We start from the raw sequence: 22,360 nt of genomic DNA, 5'->3' as shown, positions 1-22,360 counted from the left end.
AATTCTATTAACCCTCTTAACATTCGACGGCGATATTGTAGCGTTCATTTTAACAGAATCATAAATAACGAATGGTCAAATTCGAATTAAGTTGAGTACCGCAAGTGAGTCAACCATTATTCTTCATAAGACTTTGTACGCTTCTAATGATCCCGAAACCCCGACTACCGAACTAATAAACATCAATCAAAAGCCAAATCGTTATTAAAACGTATCAATCACTGCATTGTCTATAACGAATCTGGATTCATGCAAACAAAAATATTAAAAATTAAACGGAATCACGTTTGACGTGTACCTACTGTGCAATATAAGAAGAATCGATTAGTCATTATTTGATTTAGTTCGGCGCGCCTGCCCGCCCGTCCCCTGGAGAGGTCCACGGGGGGTTACCACGAGCGCTTGACTCGCGGTCGTCATCAGCACAAACCTTCGACACTATATATAGCTAGGGGGAATGGATGACTATGACCAAAACGTACCGGTTAAACACAACATCTCGTTTGTTATATCGTTACGATTGCACATCGATTATGATACAAACATAATCATCACGACTCAGTTTGTATCAATACTATACTAGATTATCTATTTGGCTACACTTATTTGCTTGAGTTAATATCGATTCAGATCTGATTTGACTCGATCTTGTTGAATAAAGCTTTGAAATTATAAAGTGAGACGTACAGCTATCAATAAATATGATAGTAATGAATATGTAAATGTTGTTATTGCATTGGATGAAGATGAATAAAATTATGATTGAGAAGATTTCCATATCGAACGGTCAAACAATGTTTGCCACTATGTTTGAATAATCATTAGTCATTCATCACACAAAAGTGTTACATTTGATCGACACTTTAACGCGGAAAGGTAAAGAGAACTAAGATCAAAGAACTTTAAGTGCATACGTTTAATTTGTACGTACAGAAGTAATAAACCACGAGGGGGGTTAATTATGAATAAGCAACCTCTTGCTTTAATAAGTAAAAAACATCAGCAATACGGACTCAATGCAACATAATTTACAGACTTTACATGCTCATTTGTGATTAGCCGGCGCGAAAGGGCAAATCCTTTATTAAGATAGGTAATGAGGTTAAATTCAAATGCTAGAACCATAAAAGCACATCTTTTGTATATATACAATTGGAACTGAATCGTAATAAACAGTACTAGAGTACTTATTGAAGACGATGCAACTAAGCATGCTGTCGAAAATGAGGTAGAAAATTAAATACAAAAAGATCCAACATTTAATATCGGAAGAGGTATTATCAACTCAACAAAAGCAGTAAATAAAGTTGATATTGTTAGGTATGATCTTAATGAAAGAAAGAAAGAAGTTAACGATGGATTGTGTGGTAAGTCGGCACCCTGCTGCCGCGGACCCCGACCGCGACTATCCCGGACAAGACATCGATTAGTGATCGACTGAATTCAATTGCATGCCGAGACACGAGTCGATACCGTCGACGAATCGAGATGATACGATCGATTTACATTGTTCGATTTTTTGAAAATTTGCATTTTGAGAACGTCACGTCAGCGACATTGCTGAGTCACCTGACAAATGGGATGGAGCTGATCGTGTCTCTGATAACAGCGACCCGTTGACCGTAAGTCCTATTATTGTTGTTGTTATGTGATTACTGTCAACTCGAACTGTTCGAAATCGTCGCTAAGTTATCTGTTATTGAAATCTAGGGGTGTCAAGTTTAAAAATTCCAATGATTATATATTTTTTTAAACTTGTTTCGCCAATCGTGCCAAAAGTTAATATGTATATCTAAAATATAATCGACACCTATATGGTTCCCTAAAATGCAAATATAGATATAAGCCAAAGTATCTCACAGAGAAACTTTATCTCCGTCAAATCTAAGGTCACCTTTTTTACGTACGTTTTAGCAGGTATTATTAAAAGTGTAGCTCAGTGCAAAAGATGCTTTTGACATGTTAAAATTATCCAAATATTTTAGCCGTTGATTTCTTTCATAAACTTGCTTCGCTTAGGTCTATAAATACATCTTCATAAGTCAAATTTATCGACTTTAATAGCATAAGTACCCGTATTTGAAAATCAAACTGGAAATGTTGGTCTATTGCCCACTGCGCCTCCAAAATTCGACCTCATCTATTAGTGCTCATTAGACCCCTGTCAAAACTGGATCATTAAATATATAGTTTTGGGTACACACACAATAATCCTGGGTATAAAAACATTTTTTGAAGGTCAGAATTTCAATTGAAAACAAGATCAGCACAGGGAGTATCAGCAGTAAAGACATTCAATTTTATAAAATTGGACAAGTCAAAAAAGTTTTTTTTTTATTTGAATCGAATCTTTAGGGCCCAAAAAGTCTAAGAACAAAATATTACGTATAATTTTACCTAGTACATAGATCGCGTGAATAACTCTTATAGAACGAAACTCATGCGTATGCGCATCACGGCTACAAGATATCTCACGTTTATTGACTCCAGTCATGACATCACCATATGTGGCTCTGCCATTGACAGCGACATTAATATAAAAAATTAAGATAATATTTTGACCGCGGCGACACGCATATCTTTCAGAGGGGTAAATGAGAGTGGTTTATGGGTCAGTAGCTACATAATATGGTCTTTATTTAATTAAGTTTATTGCGACGCCTGCAGTGTTTTTGCGTGATACTTGTGTATAATAAGTAAGACACGAACACTTTAGGGTTCAGCCAAGATTATTTTTTTTTTACAGACAGATAAATTTATCAAAATATCTATATAAAACTTGGTTACCTCCCTATAAATATTTGACCAACATATACAGTTAATTAAAAATGCCTCATCAACTCATCAAATAATATATATCTGCTAAAATGCACTTTAATCCGACGATGTATGTAGACGATTTGATGTATGTAGAGATTTGATGTATGAAGATGTATATTTGTAATCTGGAATATTCTGTTTTTCAAGTCAAGAATGTAGAAGTGCAAAATTTGAACCATCCAAATTATTCATTAATTAATAATTAGTTAGTTCATTAAAAAATAACTTCATTTAAATTAAGTTATATTTTAATGGACTTACTAATTACCTGAAATAAAATTAGATTTAATATTTTCCACTTTTTGTACGAAATATAATACTTACAAATAATTATTTATTTTAACTCAAACGAAAAACATCGATGAAATTCAGATTTAGCAATTTGTAATCCTTGTTTTTTCAAAGCAATGTCTAACACTAGCAATATAATAAAATTTAAATATTCTCTATCAAGAGCTGAAAAAAGAAACAGTACCTATATTTTTGCATTCCTGCACAGTAGGACATCCACTGTTAATCTAATAAAGGAATTTGAATACTACTATTAATAACATTTCACGTTAAACATGGTCTACTCGGGTGAATAACTTATAGATGAGAGTTATCCAATTTATATTTATACTTTTATTTTTATACCTTTTATTATCAAAATATCAAATACGCTACAGCGTATTTATATATATATATTGATAATAAAAGGTATAAAATTATTGAAAATTCTGAAATATAAAGAAAAATGTGTTTTTTATTAAAACATATTGAACGATGTAATTATTGTTACAACAAGTCAAATGCGATAAAATTGTACAAAACAAATTACGGAAATTGGATTTTATTATCTTCAAATAAACAAAATAAAATCTTTCTCTCATGACCTAAATTATTTCTTCAGTTTATCGCGGATTCAGCATACACTGCTGGTTTTCCATTGCGGTAAATAAAAGCTTTCATGCAAATTACGCAATGTTCATTCACTCTCGTCGGCACCTGAGTTCATCGTTTTTAATTTCATCAGAATCTGCAATTATTATTTTTTTGTATTCTCATATAAATTCATAGACAAATTTTGTTTATCATTTGTTAGTATTTTAGTGAAATGCACTAGGAAAATACGGGAATATTTACAATTTTGCCCCTTCGTAGGTTATAGAAATATAAATATAAAATCTCTCACGTTGTTCGGCGAATCGTAAAGGAGCATTGTTCACTAGAATGACAGTAACTGAAAGCTTTAGTAATCGCAATGATCAATTAATTGTTCTGCTTAATTAAACTTTATTAAAATCGCGATCGGGTATTATCGCGGCGGTATCATTATTTTATCTTTATATAGATATCTGTTAAGAATTTGCAGCTTTAAAGGTCAAAAAATGGTAAAATACAGTCATAGACATAGTGCACAGAAAATCTATATTATAAAATCGTACCATACACAATTGAAACCTTAAAATACATAAATAACTAAATGTTACCTTTTGACTAACAAACCAAATAACTAAACGAGCTGACTTGCTATGCAAGTTTATTTTTATTAATCTACTTATTTTTCAAATTATTGTTATTTTAAACCAGCGGCCCTTTCCAACTTCACTCGGGTAAAGCATAATAAATTATACAACTAAACCTTCCTCAGGAATCACATTATCTATTGTTGAAAACTGCGTGAAAATCGGTGCAGTAGTTTAGGAGTTAATCGCGAAATTATGTAAGGATGAATACCTTGAAGTATGGGGTAAATTTTAAAGTTTTTATAACATTTAGAACATAAACCAAAAACAAATAATTATCTTACAAAAATAAGAATTAACAAATTTCAAGAAGAACAACACAAATCAATTGAAATAACAAAATCCTATATCAAAAACTAAACGGCACTCGAAAATCTAAGCTTACACCACAAAATCGACGTTTTTTCTCACGAACATAAACATGGCGGATAATACTTGAGTGTTTTATCATCTGTATTAAAAAAAATAAGTTTTACACCAATAGCGCGCGTGCGGCGTGAGCAAAGCGAACACAATTAATTTGATTATCACGCATGAACTGATCAAAACATGTCGGTGGACAGCTATACAGACGCTTTTACTATAAAATAAGGATAGTATAGGACAGGTACTTCGAATATAGAAATAAATAATACCTATTATTTATTTAGTTACACTCATATATGCGTGTTTCCCGTGATGTACACCGTGATATTCGTCCAATGACCATTTTTTACTGCTGCATTTAATGTTTATTCGTCAAGCCGTGAAATAATAAAAACTCGTCATGTGAATTATTTTAGCTACTCGGCAAGTCTGTGCTTTTCTATTCGTCAAGTCACATATTATACAATACTTCCAGATGTCAAACAGTTTGTCAGTGTCAACTCGTCCTAGTCTCGTCCTGGAAATAGGTTTATGCTATTAATTTCTACTTTGCAAGAAAACACTTAGGTTGAGTTGCACCGTCAAATTTGGCGTTGATTTCAACCGGCGCACCGCTGACGTTTGGACAAAATGGCGTACTTTCGTACGGTGTAATCCACCCTTATTGGGGCTTCGTCGTTTTATGAACATTTTCTTTATGATGATAAGATTAATGGAGCAAGAATTCCTTTTCTGTACAATATTTATTTTCTGCTTATATGTCCATAGGTTTTGGTAAACATAATTTGACCATTATGATGCATAAAAAATACTAAATACCATTTTAATGGCTTATATCCGCTTACAAAAATCAAATGGGCGTTAAAAACTTGTTGATTTTTGAGATTACAGTTGATTTTTTAGATTCAATGTTACAGTCGTCAATGGGCTGCGGTAACCACTTCCAATTTGGTAGGCCACATGCCTGTCTACCTGCTCATTGGAATAAGGACTAATAAACATACTATGGTTTTTTAACTCATTTTGCTAATATACGAAAATATAAAAACATTCCAAAATATATTGCACATTCTTGCACTAACGCTGGATGTAATGTAGATGACGCTTGATTATAATGCACCAATGGTTCCAAGAAAAAAAAACTCTAAATAAATTCTGAAAAACCTTATTACTGCGTTAGCTTTCAACAAATTACGCAGCGTTCAACAGGCAATAATACTAAAACTATAGTTACCAATCGTGTCAAACTAGGCCATTACATCAGTCTACAAAACCAGAAATCGTACTAACAAATCGAAAACCACTACCTTGTCACTGTACAAGCGACAGCAACTTACCCCAATTCATTGCAAATTCGCCCCTATTACCGCTGCTTAGAAATCCATCAAAGGTAACATGATATGCGGTCGACTGTACCAGCGCAGCATTAATTGCACAACAACCGAATAAGACATTGTGCTAAGTAATTAGATTAGCGCAGCACGTTATTTATACCATGTCGGCCGGATCGGGAGTCATATAGAGTTGTTAATACCTCCACATTTGTATCGATGAATTGCATGTGGAGTTAATTTGAACCACTGTGCGGCAAATTGGCATGCTTTTGTTAAAACGGTTTATGTCGTTCGGGAATTAATATCTGTTCACCGCTTTCATATGGGAGGTTTTTGAAGACATACCTAATTAATACTTGTTAATTTATTAACGTAACTTATTCGTACGTCCCGTTTCGATCAGATTTATCCCGTTGTGAGCAGATAAGCAGATGTGACGACCTCGGTGGCGCAGTGGTAAAGTTCTTGCCACTGAACCGAGAGGTCCCGGGTTCGATACCCGGTCGGGTCATGATGGAAAACGATCTTTTTCTGATTGGCCCGGGTCTTGGATGTTTATCTATATATGTATTCGTTATAAAATATAGTACCGTTGAGTTAGCATCCCATAACACAAGTTTCGAACTTACTTTGGGGCTTGCTCAATCTGTGTGGTTTGTCCTAATATATTTATTTATTATATTTATTTATTTATTTAATGTCCCGTTTTCAGGCACCTCACATAACAAATGTGAAAATGACACATTTTCACGTGACTTTTTTTGGGCTTGCGGCGAATAAACCAGCGATCTTCATTCAACAAAATATTTCCAAAGTGACAGTAAGAAAACAAAATTTATTCAAAGTTCAGCCATGAGCTTTGACGAAAAATTATTATCATTAAGAGATTTATTTTAATTATTATCACCTAATGATAATAATTTTTCGACGACGACTATACTAGCTGCAGTATAGTCGTTGCTGCACTATACTAGCTGTAGTATAGTCGTTGCTGCACTATACTAGCTAATATAGTCGTTGCTGCACTATACTAGCTGTAGTATAGTCGTTGCTGCACTATACTAGCTAGTATAGTCGTTGCTGCACTATACTAGCTGTAGTATAGTCGTTGCTGCACTATACTAGCTAGTATAGTCGTTGCTGCACTATACTAGCTGTAGTATAGTCGTTGCTGCACTATACTAGCTAGTATAGTCGTTGCTGCACTATACTAGCTAGTATAGTCGTTGCTGCACTATACTAGCTGTAGTATAGTCGTTGCTGCACTATACTAGCTGTAGTATTGCAGTGAAAGAAACGCGGAGAAGGGAGTGGTCGGAATTAGTCCCATATCCAACTCTTGCTTCATTGGATCCAATGCAAAACCTTACATCTTCTCCCTGCCAAGGTAATACTGGTGTCGTCTGAACAGAATCCGCATTGGACACACCAGGTACAAACACCGGCGCCTGCGGACAATGTTTTTGAGTTCATCGCGAACAGACAGACGCAGCAGAGGACTTTGTTTTATAATATGTTATGTATCTTTAATTAAGGTCTTAACAACTCTTTAACTTCATTTTAATGCTAGCTGGTATACGCAGTAAATCACAGTAAAATCTATGTAACAATGTGTTGCTGTCGATCGGTTTTACACGAACAAAACTAGAGTGCTGAACAAGATTTGTGGACTACTAACCTTCGCGATTACTTGTATTTGTAATAATAGTTGTACTTTACATCCAACAATACTAATTTTCAAAACACGACTGCATTTATATACTCTCTTATTCATGAAAAAAGAAACCATTATTTGTGCTAAAGTATGTATGTATTGTCACTATCACACTTTACGACATTTGACATTGACAGAACAAGACAAAAGATTAGCGTGTCCTTTGTCTTTTTTTATGAATAACAGGTATATAATTACATTACATACCTATGCTAATATTAGGAATCTAAGGATACCTCAAATCTATAAGGCTTTTAGAAATTATGGTTAGGAATATTCATATCAAGTTTTGCGCAGAATATTTCTTTACAAGGTTTTTGTGTAGATAAGTAACATTTTCTTCAAAGGTTTAAGATTTTTTTCCTAGAAGTATAAAAGATGATCAAAATTCATGATAAGTATATCTACATATATTCGTATGTTGTAAATTTGACATGTGCCGAATTTATTACAGTATTTTACTCCCGTAATCCAGAACTAGTTACTGGATGGTATAAATCATATAACTCATCTAAATTTGATATATAGTCGTTGTAATAACGCTATTATGATCCTAATAGCACAATGCATCATTTCGGTGCCTACTCGGTGTCAATAAATTGTTAGGTTGCTATTGATGTACGAGTATGAATTTAATTTGTAATAGACTAATGTCTTACGCAGTAATGTATACGGTTCCCACGATTTACAATTCGCAATATTCATTTTAATTTAAGAACATTTTTTGGTGGCATGACCTCCATATCTGCCTATTCTCAGCTATCCTTTTGACCTTGTACGACACAGCTTTCGGCTTCTCCTTTATTTTATATATATATCTTCCTTGTCTTCTTCTAGCTTTTTTTTTATCTTCAGTAAAGTTGTCGTCATGTCGTACAAGATGGCCAAATATTTTTTTCAATTACTATATTTACAATATGTATATTTATCGACTATTTGCTTTTATTATAATATATTTATTATTATTTCAGGTTTAATTTATTTTGTGACAGTTGCTTTTCTGGCCATAAATAAGTTATAATATACTTCCAACTACTATAAAAATTACTAGTTTACCAATGTGATGAAAACCAAAAAAAATTACACAAGTTCAGATCTAGATGTAGAAGATAATAGTGCAGAGGTTGAGATGGTGAAAAATTGTGATAACCAGTAACAGTTGTAATGAAATTCTTAAATTATCTATTATAAAACAAATGCTATTCATCATTATAAATATAACTTAAATATATCACTTAAACATGATGCAAAAAAGATTATCAGAGTCCACTGGTAATAAAAAAACCGTTAAATTGAAAGTGCTCACCGACGACATTTTATCGACAAATAACTAATTAAAATACTTAACGTCATATCGTTTTCGATAACACTAAAAACTTATAAATCGCAAACGAATAGCGTTAGCAGTAAACCGATTGTTTCTAGGCTTCAAGTTTTATCGATATTGGTTTTATCGATATCGAATAACTCGCTTCCGTAAAATTTACGGGCTGTGGGCTTTATGGGCAGTTTAGAACGGAATATGGGGATGTGCTTATAACAATTCTATTGTAGCTCAAGTAATATCGATATTGAAACGTTTATTTGAACCGTTTTCTTTGAAATTAGTATCAAATTCATTAGTTTGGTATGTAAGTAATACTTAGTTTAATTTTTTACATTTTCGCTATTTAGTAAATGCTTGAGTTTACTGTCGTTACTATCATTAGTGAAAATTATTTTAAACCTATTAGAATTTATTAGTGCAGTGCGAAAGTTATACAAAATTGTACAAAAATCCCGTTTAAGGGTAAACGGGATTTTTGTAGAATTTTGTATGACTTTAATTTTTATCAAAAGAATAATAAGTTATAAGGCTTATAAATGGTTCCACAATTGTTAAATAACAATGTTTGTTCTCCGAATAAATTAAAAAACAAATCAATCAATTTACAACAATTGTTAAGCTTCTTAGGATTACTTTTTTTTTCATCGATAAAGAGTTAAGGAATCAGTGTCCACGTCACTGTTTCGAAATCGTGTGTGGTAAAAAACAAATAAAGTGATTCAAGCTTTTATTTACCCAAATGTGGCAGTAAAACATAAAAAATCGTTTTCCACCAAAGTTAATTGCCAGCAATGAAGTAATTAAATGTGACAATCGTAAAACACTGCACGTCCATAAAACATTATGGCCGTGTCGGCTACGGATCAGATTTAGTCAGTAAAATTATAAAACTTCGCGACATGTATATTCTTTTAAGTTAAAACTTTATTTTTGTATCATCTACACGTAGAATGTACTCTTTATTCTGCAATAATGTTATAAAGAACGTGTCTTGATGAGTTTAGAAACTTCTTCTTGGCTTTTTTCCCAGTCATGTGGGGACCGTACAATATGTCCTTTTTAAATCTTATCCTACTATTTAGCTCTCTCTCTCTCTTGCCATTCACTATAATTCATACTTTAACCTAGATGTACCGAATATTTAAAAAAAATTCTTCAATATATATACTGTTGACTGGAAAAAGTAAATTCCTTTGGAAAGTTTCCTAGTAGTTTGGTTGGTCATCAGATTAAGTACTCGTATAGTGAAGAAAATCATTGTTTTAGACTCGGGGACCAAAATTAGAAACTGTTTAAAGACATTTTCATTTTTCAATTCAGTTATTTGTTTAACAAAAGCGACGTCGTTCTTTTACCGGCTCATGTATGTTTAACTACATCACCTCTAATTACACAATCTATTTTTTTTAAATATTTAAAATTCCATGTATTCTGTATTTTTTCATATAACAAAACACGAACAAACTATTCGTCCTAAATGTCGAGAAATTGGATACGTTATTAAATAGAATTTATTGTATACAAGTTGACTGACACTTAAAAGTCTGTTTCTATTTTATACTATTTAACCTTTCCTATTAAAATGATATTCGATGAATCATTATTTAAGTGGAATATAATTATAATGGCTTATTAGACGAAATTTAAAAGTAAAATTGGTCGTTTTTTTAAATATATTTATGGTACTATAAAATTAATGGACATACAATTTTAAATTATAAGTATGCCTCTGTCATTTAAAATGACAGATTATTTTGTTATATATTTGCATGCATATTTTCAAATGCAGAAATAAAGATCAAAATTTGTTTAAATGATATTTTTTTGAGCACGATAGTAGGTAATATTGGTAAGTAAGTAACATTAAAATTGTGAAATTAATTGGTATTTGTTAATCTACCTTGTAGTTACAATAGTCCCTATTCCCAAAGCAGTCAGACGCAAAAATTTCACTTCTGATAAGAATCCCAAAAAGATAACCAAACTAATTATATGCAGAAACCGGTACGCCGGGGTCAGGGGTCACCACGCCGGTCGGAAACGTTGCATTGATGCAATCGAATGCATCGGTGCAGCTTGTAACTGGCGAATTTATCTTTACTTATAGCTCTATATGTTATCACGACAAAATGTACCTTATGGAGGGCAGTCACTTACGACCTATCATGTGCATCTATAATAAAAATGAGCAAGTGAAACGACTTAAGCGACTTCTTTCCATATGGAACCTTTTCTCACGGAACGTCAAATATTATGTGTATATTTATAGCGTTTACGCCGAAGATTCTGTACTAATTTTGTTGAGGATTCTAGAAAATTCCTTATAACTAGTGAAGGTTTGATTGAAATAAAATAAAAATTCGAATTTAAATACTTTTAAACAAATAAAAATCTTAAAGTGCTGTTGAATATATTCTTTAAATTGTACCTAAAAATATATATTCCTATTGCCCATTAACTGTAAAAGATCCCTACATTGGACAAGTCCGCCGTTATACAGGTATCTTTCTTGTATTAATTGATAGATAGATAGATAAAACATTTATTTATAAAACAATTGATGTACCTACTTATTTTCGTGCATTAAAATATTGACTGGCGCGTTGAACATAACTATATGTTTTATTTCAAATGGTGAAGTTCCAAATGGTTTTAAACTGTATAACTATATATTTCTTTAAATTGCAGGTAAAGTTACCCATTCGTGTTACACTTGTCCTTGCATAAATACGATTGCTAAATCCAGAGGTGGAGATTCGGAAAGGTTAATTTCACAGTTGAGGCGCAGACGTCACTTCAAAGGTAACGTGGATTGTCTATCAAAGCGTGGGCGACGTCGCACGAACGATGGCTTCAATTGAAGTGTGGTGGAAGACAAGAGAGGTGGAGGTTTTAATGCAGCTATCTCGCTTTCTCTCTCTCTCAGCTGAGCATTTTCACTTGTAATTAATAATAATAATAAATAAATATATTAGGACAAATCACACAGATTGAGCTAGCCCCAAAGTCAATACGAGACTTGTAAGTATTATGGGATACTAACTCAACGATACTATTATTGATAACAAATACATTTATATTGTTAAACATCCAAGACCCGGCCAATCAGAAAAAGATCATTTTCCATCATGACCCGAACGGGGGCTCTAACCCGGGACCTCTCGATTCAGAGACAAGCACTTTACCACTGCGCCACCGAGGTCGTCAAATATGTAAGCATGATCGATTTTTTCCATGCTTCTTACGCAGTAAACTACCGTCTCCGTCATTCTGTCTTTGCATGGATGCCGTGACGGGCAAAGATCTGCTTGCGACTGAATACAACAACGCGTCACGCAGCTCTTTACGCCACAACCCGATCTAATCGGCTTAACACATTACTACGCCAACTTTATGCAGAGATGTTTAGAGTGTGGGCAATAATGCGCTCGTTATGATTAAACGGACAATTTTGGACGGTATCTGTGAGCAATGGCCGCTATTACCTGCCATTACAGTGTTCACGGATAACGCATTTGATAATACACACCCACGTAAATAAGCACTACTATTTATGAAGAAGCGATCTTCCTCTCATAGAGGTATAAGTCATACATCTCATATACATATGATTTTGCACTTAGATACCTAATTTTAGCAGTTGTCCTTTCAGGATATCTACTTAGGTTTACGAGTATATCCGTTTAAAATATCTATTACCTCAATATTCCAAAAATAAATTAATGAATGCAACTCAATCACGCAAAATCGACTGAGATGAAGTTTGGTACATGGCCATGAGTACGTACACAGCTGTGCAAACAACATCATATGTAGCTACCTAAATTCATTGCAAACTCGCCGCTACTACCACGTCATAAGAATCCGCGCAGCATAACTTGAAATGCGGACGACTGTACTGTACAATAATGGTTGTCATGTCACATCATTTACTCCAATAAAACCCGGCCATGTTCACATGACATGTGCGGACAAGTCAAAGCTCTCTAATCTTGTCTAGAACTGTTCTCACGCGCCGCCGCCGCCCGGAGGCTGCGCGGGCGCACGACTCGCAGCAGATATAAAATTAATTTATCTATAAGTATTGTGGCTAAACTGCTCACAAGTGGAGGATAGTTGGGAACCAAATCTTATAAAATATATGGTATTTTTCATAGAAATATATGTTTTTTTGTAATTTTAGGAGCTAGGAGTAGACATGACATTAACAGAAAATAGAGACTTCTATAGAAAAAAAAACATATTGATATAATGATTGATTGGTTATGGCAGAAGAATGTACCTTTAAGTAATGTGGCGAAACTACTCTTTCTTATAAGATAGTTGAGAACAAAATTCAGTCCATCTGGAGACTATATTTATATAATGAAGTATGTAGTATTTCGAAACTGTTTTTGTATATTTGGACGACTCACTACCACGTTCTGTACCCACCTTCCTTCCTTCTTCGATCCTTTGTCTTATCATTAGGTCACACACAAGGCCCTATCATCTTCAGAAATATATAAGAATCATTCAAACCGGAGCTTATAAGTACATAATCACTAGTAGATATGTAGATCTTATAGTCACCGAATGTCCATTGCAATACTTAAACTCTTATCAAATAATACTTTTTATTAAAAAGTTCCACAAAGACAGAACGACATGGCAACACTAACGCTATATTTTGTAACGTTTTAGCTTTCTCCACGGTATCTCGTGATTTACTCATTCAGCAGTCTCACTCGTTGCAGTTGGCCCCGTTTACGTGAACTTTACAAATCAATATTTATTTATTAGTTAATAGGTAGGTATATACTTAAAATGTCCCTTACACTATGTCAAGAAAATGTAGAAAATAAATGAGGGCGCTATCTCCTGTTGGCAACACTGGGTGTTTATCCACCAATCTCTACCGTTCTATTTGGTATTGCTATGGTATTGCTATACATTTTTGTATATATATGTATATATATATATACAAAATGTAATTAGTTAAAAATCCATTTTCGTAACATTCTTGACAGAATATACGTTGGTATAGCTATGTAGGCCGTTGAAGATAACGACAATTTACAAAGGCAAAAAAAACAGAAAGCTTGATGTCTTCCAGGATAATATTCGTGCCGATAGTCTGATGTGCGATTGCCAAAGAAAAAATCCTTATGATGACAGCTGGCAAAGGACTCAGTTGAGCGAGTAAGAGATACATAATTATACATTATTAAAAAAAGGTAAAAATGTCATCCGGGTAAAACCAAAAGCAAAATCTAATGTAAAATAAATGTAAGTGTAAGTCTTGACAAAGCAAGAAAAGATTTGTTCAAAGCAAATTATCCTTTCGCAACAAACGTGTTTCCAAATCCAATTAGCTGAACTATTTCCCTTTTCCCATGCCCGATGCCTGCAATTATCACGCTCTATTGGAGCATGTTCTTTTGTTTTTGCCCAGCACTGGAACCACGCCAGTCATAGAGTTGCGCCAATTCTTTAGAATAAGTTTCTCGGTCCATTGTAAAATGCAATGCTTCTCTAACGAGCTCGACTATCCATATATACATAATGTTTTAAATGCGAAAGTCTATCTATCAAGCTTTTACAACTGAACACACGCAAGAGGAGCTGCTGGTTGGAACAATAAGTTAACAATATGTATTTATAATACCCTGAAACTTATCATAGATGTAAATGAACCTTTTGATACCTCAATGACATGTTAGTGATTTTGAACGTAATGTCAGATTTACTATGGCATTAATTTTATATAATTTTCATCATGTGGTAATTCATAAACCTCGATTTAGCATGGACGCTTGAAACGCTTTGTAAAAAACCTGCAAATAGGTATTTTCCATAATATGTGAAAAAAACACAATGTTGATAATTTTTTGTTAGCGATTATACGAAAAATTTGATACCGCATGGTCAAATTGATCATTCAGTTTCCTTGTCTACAGTACAGAACTTCCTCAAAATATTAAATACAGTTACGACTCAATTATCATCATAATCCACACATGTAAAGCCAGAAATAACAATCATGCAAGTACATTCAACTATAATAATGAGAAGCCGCAAATTAAATATGCTCAAAAGATCTCATTAAACACTTAAAATGCCACTATATAAGTTTAACTACTACGATAACTTAAAAGTCGTGGAAAAAAATGTTAAAATGCGCAAATGTAACATATAAATATTATTTTGTAAGTTTAACTGGACGAACTTAATAAACATGTACCACTTTTGTTTTATTTTTTTGCGTTTAAACTTTTCTTGCATTTTTATAGATCTAAGAGCTTTAAGAAGTGGAGTTCTAGAAATTATACCGAAGAAAAATAATAATATCTAAATTATCCTAAAAACAAGCAACAAAAACATTATATATGTTACAACAGTCTGTAGTTGTATGAAGTATCTAATGATTTTACATTTATTAAACAAAAACAGAAAATATACCTACTTAGTCTTAACATTTTTGAAAACTCAAAGAAAAAGAAAATGTCGTACGAAATCACCGTGAAGTATTTTTCATTTCATAATTACTTATAAAATGAAAGTTACTATTGTATAGGTATGTATGTATACCTATACAATAGTAACTTTCTTGTAGTCTCTGAACTAAATTGAGAATATTGATTCGATAGTCAAACGATTATTGACAAAGCTCTTTTGCTAATTAAGGAATCATAAATTTCTCCTATGTAGACATTTTCCTAGTTACTTATTCGGCCGGTAATCTCAAATCTCTTAAATAACTTAAATAAAATCCTAAATTATCTTGACATGCGTAAATTAAAAATATACCTGTCAGTTCTTAAGCTTTTTAACTCTGTGCTACATAAACATGAAAAGCGACACTGACTTGCTTTGGTATTTATTTGGTTAATGTCCACTTTTGTCTCCAACCATGTTCTCGGATATTCACTTTATGGCGCCGGTCTCAACGCAATGCCACTTATAATTTTAATGTCCTCACCCATCATTCAAACATAAACTTCATCCCAAAAAGTGATTTTAGAGGCTACTTTTATGACCTAGGACTTAACCGAACCTTTAGATGCCCGACTGATTCGGATTACTATGTTATTCATGTATGTGGTTTTCAGCGTATGGTATTTCTTATTTTATTAGATTAGATGTTACAAAATTACGTATTCAAATTTTCGTATAATTTGACGTAAAATCCAGTAAGGGTATTAATATTTAGTTATAATTTACTCAAGTACCTACTTAACGTTTTTGACTAAATTATACCTAACTGAATGCATTTAGTTTTTATAAAAGCATCACTTTCTGTGAATTATTGGTTATTGACAAGTGAACGACGCTATAAAACAGTTGACTTCTAAAACAAACACTACTAGTATCTGTCTATCATAACCATTTAAGCTTCGTTTAGGATACGTTTCCAATATAACCCATATCTACTGGCCGGGCACGAAGAGCGTGCGTGACCCACTGACAAAACAAGTCCGATCGCACATTGTTTTCCCATCGTAGTCTATTCCATTCAGTATCTCATTACACTTCAAAAGGTACAGCTTCAAAATCTGGCGCAACGCTGTTCTCATGGACGTGTCTGTCGTTAGGGCTGCGTGAGGTGACCATTACTGCGTACAAAGAGTTGCCTAAAATAGAGAGCTTTTGTGAGGCGGGATGAGGGACGAAGTGGGGGCGGGGCGGACGCCGGTTAGCCGGCGGCTCAGTCGCGCCGCGCCACACAGCCGTCTCGCACGCCGCATCTACGCGTGCCTTCTCAAGGCGCACGCGCACGCGATAACGACCCCCGCCGCTCCTCCTCTCACCGACACGTGCTCCAAGTGCTCATGTTATAACAGAAGAACATCTCAACATGCAAGAACAAAGTTCGTCGCGAGCAAGTAAATCGACCCTCAACTCCTTGGAGAGTGCTATCATCAAACTGAAGAACAATCTGCAAATACAAGACACCAAAACTACGGACATGAACAGTATACTAGCAGCTGACCCACCGTCCCCGCATACGGATGCAAAGTCGAATGCAAGTAAGAGCTCTAGTTCATCTACATCTACTAACTTCAATTTATCAATAGCCTCCGCTGCGTTGTTACAAGAAAACATGTTGCAACGATCGCTGCAAGGCGTAGTTATTTCGTTGCAAAATGCAATGATGAATTCCCTACAACAAGCTGCTTTGTTGCCATCGAATTCCGCTGCCGCTGCAGCGCTAAACTTGCAAGCATTGGAATCTTATTTGACTTTACAACGTCTTACATCAGTAAACACTTCGAGCCCACCGGCAACATCCGATAATAACTCGTCAAAACAAGATATACTGAGAATAGCTACGGCAAGTGCGAAAATAAGTGAAATCGATGCAACAGAAAGCACTAAAGAACTTTCTCCTAAGACTCCCGAAGAATATCCATTATCAGATGCAATAGAAGATGTCGACCTGTCAGAAGAAGTGGAGGAAGACTTAGCTTTACTTGATAATGAAGATGAATTTACATTAGAACAACATTTGGAGTCAACATCAAAAAGTTACGGTTATAATTCACCAAATTTAGATAATGGATATCCGAGTCTGCTAATGAATGCAATGTATCAACAACAAATGAATGGGAACTCACCGCAAGCACCCTTGTCGCCTCAAGCGTCCAATTCATCAAAATCGACTAATAGCTCTACATCATCCACTGGAAGTAGTATATCAAATAAGCAGAAAACCGCTGGAAGTGGTCCTAGAACAAAAAAACAGTTTATATGCAAATTTTGTAATCGGCAATTCACAAAATCCTACAATTTGCTGATACATGAAAGGACACATACAGATGAAAGGCCGTATTCGTGTGACATTTGCGGGAAAGCGTTCCGACGGCAAGATCACCTGAGAGACCACAGGTAAATCATTATTCACATATTCAAAGTTTTGATTGAAACTAATCATTTTCTGACCTCCGAGGTCAATGGGAAAGTGATAATGATAATTATTGTATTAAATATCTATTTGCTTGACGAGATCATAATTATAATATACATATTTACTAAATATTCATAAATTAATAAGTCCGACAGGTGTATTTTCTATTAGGAATTTTATGCATGGATAAATTCAAGGCAATATTGTAGGTAACAGAAAAACAGGTACTGGATTTCATCGCAACAGGTGTTGAAATATTAGTATAAAATCACTGACATTAGCGGAATTATATGTAAATTTTGTTAAGTTTATAGGACATAACATAGTAATAATAACGTAAATATATAAAATATACGATTAATTCGATAATTAAATGTGAAATAGAGACATCGTAGAGAAATAGCTTTCCTGAAATCGGAATTACTCCAAAATAACTCTAAATGTCATCGTGGGCATAGTTGGGTCGTTATCTCCAACATTATCTTCACACCTTAACCCTAAATAAGTAAATCAATTGTGGTGATTAATATTGTTTCGTTACCATGAATGTCGGGATCAGATTGCCCGTCCCTTTTATTATAAGATAAAAGTAAATGTCTTGGTAAATTCAACGGCTCCACGATTCTCATTTTTCGATATCAATAAAAGATTCCGGTCCTTGGGACTCAGCGCGAAACGTTATGAACATCTTTTGAATAATGGCGGTGAAGGAAAAATATTTAAAACAAAAAGGGTTAAGTATGGACCGGGCAGATGGTATCGACAAGTCGTTCGTCACGCTCGTAAATTATTTCACAAAACCGCCGCTAATCCGAGAACATGCGATGTTTTAATTTTGAATTTTCATTTTTGTTCTTGTGTCTTCATCGAATACCATATAAATCCCTGCGTATCTTTTACATCACACAATATTTTAAGTCATGCAAAAAACCTGAACTGACATATTCGAAGTATATCTATACTTCGAATTCTATAAGATTACATTATAAAATAAAGTCTAATCTCTAAACAAGCGACGAAGCTATCTCAAAAACAATAAATTTGATAATAGCATTACAACAAGTCATAATATCAGTTAATCTATTGCTTTACTTTGGGTTCGAGAACCAAAAAAGAGTAAAAGGTGTTGAATTTTTAACACCTGTCTCTCGGCGATTTCTTCTCAAATCACCGTATCTCTTCGGCAATAAAATAAATTTTGTGTAGGCGCTGGAGGGTTAACCCGACCGGGCCGGACCTGTCGATGTTCAATCGATGTCCGTTGACACGATACATTATAATGGACCGGGGCAGGCGTTCGACGGGTTTTAACAAAGCACGTGGTGATCCTGACGTGAGGATTAATATGGACGGCAAAAAAACACGATAATCCCTCACATGAACAAGATCGAAATTCAAGCTTTAGAATTTTTTATCCGAAGAGTCGATGATTATATCAAATTTATTTGTAACTAAAGAGAAAAGTATTTAAATTGATTCATATTTTGCGATTTGTTTCTGAGTTATAAAACCACAGAAAATAAACGATGTGTAATTTATATTTTACAAGTTCAATTTATAATTGCTGCCGTGTTCAATTAGGCCTAGCGCAGCGCCTGCGCTCATGTCACGATACGCTTCGTTGGGTGTGCTCAAGCCTAATCACAGTCATCATCTCGCGTTTTATATTGAATTATTCTTTCATTCATCATCTTGTACACCTCCTTATCGTCACCGATCTAACTTATATCGACGATTATTACAGGTATTACGTTACGTGGAACACGTCGTAATTTTCTCTCAGAATCTGTTTGTTTATCGATACTTACAGAGATAATTTCCTCAACCCGTGTATTCGATTGCCGGTTTTCTTGTTATGCGTTATTATTGATTACATATTGCTTCGTGTTAATTGCACGTTGTACGTCTAAATTTAATTTGAAATCTTCGTTTTGGTTAGATATTTGATATTTTTTTTGATTTATGTTTCAATTGTAACAGTTATTTATTTAACTTATGAAATACTTTCTATTTAGCGATTATTTAAAAGTGTTCCTGTTCGCTCAACTTATTACCGTCTTTATATATTCAACTTATAGAAAAACTGTAACTGGATCACAATGTCGATGAAACGATTCATGATAACAGGAACCATATCTCCGCTCACAACATTACGACCACCAACTTTACGATCAAATTACATTTCTGAGTTTACTTTTACTCCAAGAACATTACATTTGTTGATGTCTGCGTGGTGTAAATTAATGATATTGGTAATAAAAAGATGAGTGTATGCCAATTTATTACCAATAACCCCCGGGCTCATGTTTGCTTCCCGCCTGTTTTTGCACAAGGTGTATACACGCTACGGCTGTGTTTCGGCGCCTGAAGATATGATGTATTTATTGTACATCTTCAGCATCCCACGTGTAATAATTATTGTGTTATTATTCAAGCAATAATTAAAATAACATAACGTTTCTTTGCTATCTTTATTTCTTACTCATTTCATCGTGAGATATTAGCTTAATGATATTCATATATGTGGCCGTCCAAATCAAAAGGGACCTTATGGCGGCTGGCACACAAAGCAACTCAAAAATTTAACGCATAATATTTGCCCAAAACAATATGATAGCAGATGTCTAACTGAGTTTTTATTTCCAGATACATCCATTCTAAGGAGAAGCCATTCAAGTGTATGGAATGCGGCAAAGGTTTCTGTCAATCAAGAACATTAGCTGTCCACAAAATCCTCCACATGGAAGAGTCCCCACACAAGTGTCCCGTTTGCAGTAGAAGTTTCAACCAAAGGTCAAACCTGAAGACCCACCTTTTAACTCACACCGATATAAAGCCATATAACTGCTCTTCCTGTGGGAAAGTTTTTAGGAGAAACTGTGACTTGAGACGCCATAGTTTAACGCATAACCTTGTTGGCATAGCGTCAGTAAACACTTCTCCTAGCGGAAGCAATGGGAAGAGCCCCTTACTGAATCCTAACTTTCCTATTGATAATTTAGATACGGAAGATGAGAACTAGCTGAATGAAGAGTTGTGTGAAATAGTGTACAGTGTTTTAAAAGACTGATTACATTCTTACAATGATGCCTTATAGATGTAAGATGAAACTAGTTAAAATAATATGGTTTATATGGTCAAAGACTTGATATATTTTTTATTATCTACTTCTAGTTGTCAAAAAAAATTTGAATCTAAAACAAAAGGAAAGTTATCTTTTTAGCAAAATCTACCTTATTTGAATTTGGATGGTATTTTTTTGAAAGAGTTACTTTGTTAATGAGTAGGATGTTCAAATTGCACTGTAATTATTCTCGAATAATAAATTGAGATGTGACTATGATAGATTTTATTCTAAGTATATCATTTCTCAGTAACATATACCTATTCGTGCATGAAATGTAAACAATATTAATGAAAATATTTCAGCGATTTTGATAACGACAAAAGGTCATGACTTTTCACTTTTTAAAAATGTTGTGTCGTGACATATTCTAGTTAAGATGTTTAGTTTAATTTCCTTCTGAATCTTGTAAATTATCTGATCTCATTTTTACATGTAAATAAAAACTATGTTATAGTCAATATTTCCCAGCCGTCCAATATTTTTAAGATTGATTGATTGAGTGATTGATTGATTGATAGATTGTATAAATATGTATTTTCGTAATACTTATTTTGTTGTATGTATATAAGTCTTCCCCTGTCCTTAGATGACCGTGTTTTTTATAACTTGTTTGTCAATGTTTATATAAATCCTATTAAGAAATTATTGAGTATTACAATAAATATGATGAAATCTTTATTCCTTTTCTTTTATTTAATACCATTGATCAGCTTCATGAAGCAATGTTGGTAAAGTGATTTTATCTGCTTTCATATCACCGCCACATAGCTAATTCTGACCTTCGAGTTTTGTAAACTCTTGGCATTGTTTACCCCGTAGGAGACGAAGACGTGATTTGATGCTGTCTGTTTTCACACGTTTATTACCCTTCTTTTTCTTTTCTAGCCTTGATTTTCAACACCAACATGGCTTGATTATTCTTAAGGCTAATATAGCGCGAAAATCACACTAAGATCGTACCTTCGCAAGCATTATTTCGAGACCAAACACTTAAAACTTAATTCTACTTTTTAATAAATGCGCTGCAAATTGAAAAATGTTAGGATCCCCCGTTTAAAGGTCGTAATGGAGCTTTTTGGTACTTTTGGAGCGTCAGAACTTTTTGGTAAGTCGCTGATTACATCATATGCATCTAAAACTTAAGTACAATCAAAAATGAAAATATCTACTTTTTATAGGCAAGGGGCAAACAGACGGTTGCTATTTCTGGATCTCAGCCTCTCTAAGATGGCCTTCAGTTACATGACTATAGATCCTTCTCTCACTTAAGGAATTTT

The 22,360-nt window shown here is 34.0% G+C and overlaps 1 protein-coding gene across 1 annotated transcript; it reads left to right on the top strand.

Moving 5' to 3' along the window:
• Window positions 1-16,746: 16,746 nt before the first annotated feature.
• sob (sister of odd and bowl) lies at window positions 16,747-21,761 on the top strand. Its single transcript, XM_053754954.1, has 2 exons — window positions 16,747-17,937; window positions 20,603-21,761. Exons 1-2 carry the CDS (start codon window positions 16,907-16,909, stop codon window positions 20,976-20,978), a joined length of 1,407 nt encoding a protein of 468 aa, XP_053610929.1. The 5' UTR covers window positions 16,747-16,906; the 3' UTR covers window positions 20,979-21,761.
• The last annotated feature ends 599 nt before the right edge of the window (window positions 21,762-22,360 follow it).

Source organism: Plodia interpunctella, chromosome 14 (genome assembly GCF_027563975.2).
Source record: "Plodia interpunctella isolate USDA-ARS_2022_Savannah chromosome 14, ilPloInte3.2, whole genome shotgun sequence".
Lineage (NCBI taxonomy): Eukaryota > Metazoa > Arthropoda > Insecta > Lepidoptera > Pyralidae > Plodia > Plodia interpunctella.
Note: the sequence above shows the minus strand (reverse complement) of the source record. Positions and strands in the feature narration are given on the sequence as shown.

What these genes read in the sequence shown, in the direction of transcription:
- sob (XM_053754954.1), top strand. Translation starts at nt 16,907, where the DNA reads ATGCAAGAACAAAGTTCGTCGCGAGCAAGTAAATCGACCCTCAACTCC. An exon ending in GATCACCTGAGAGACCACAG is followed by an intron (nt 17,938 to 20,602) that starts GTAAATCATTAT and finishes TTTTATTTCCAG; the next exon opens with ATACATCCATTCTAAGGAGA.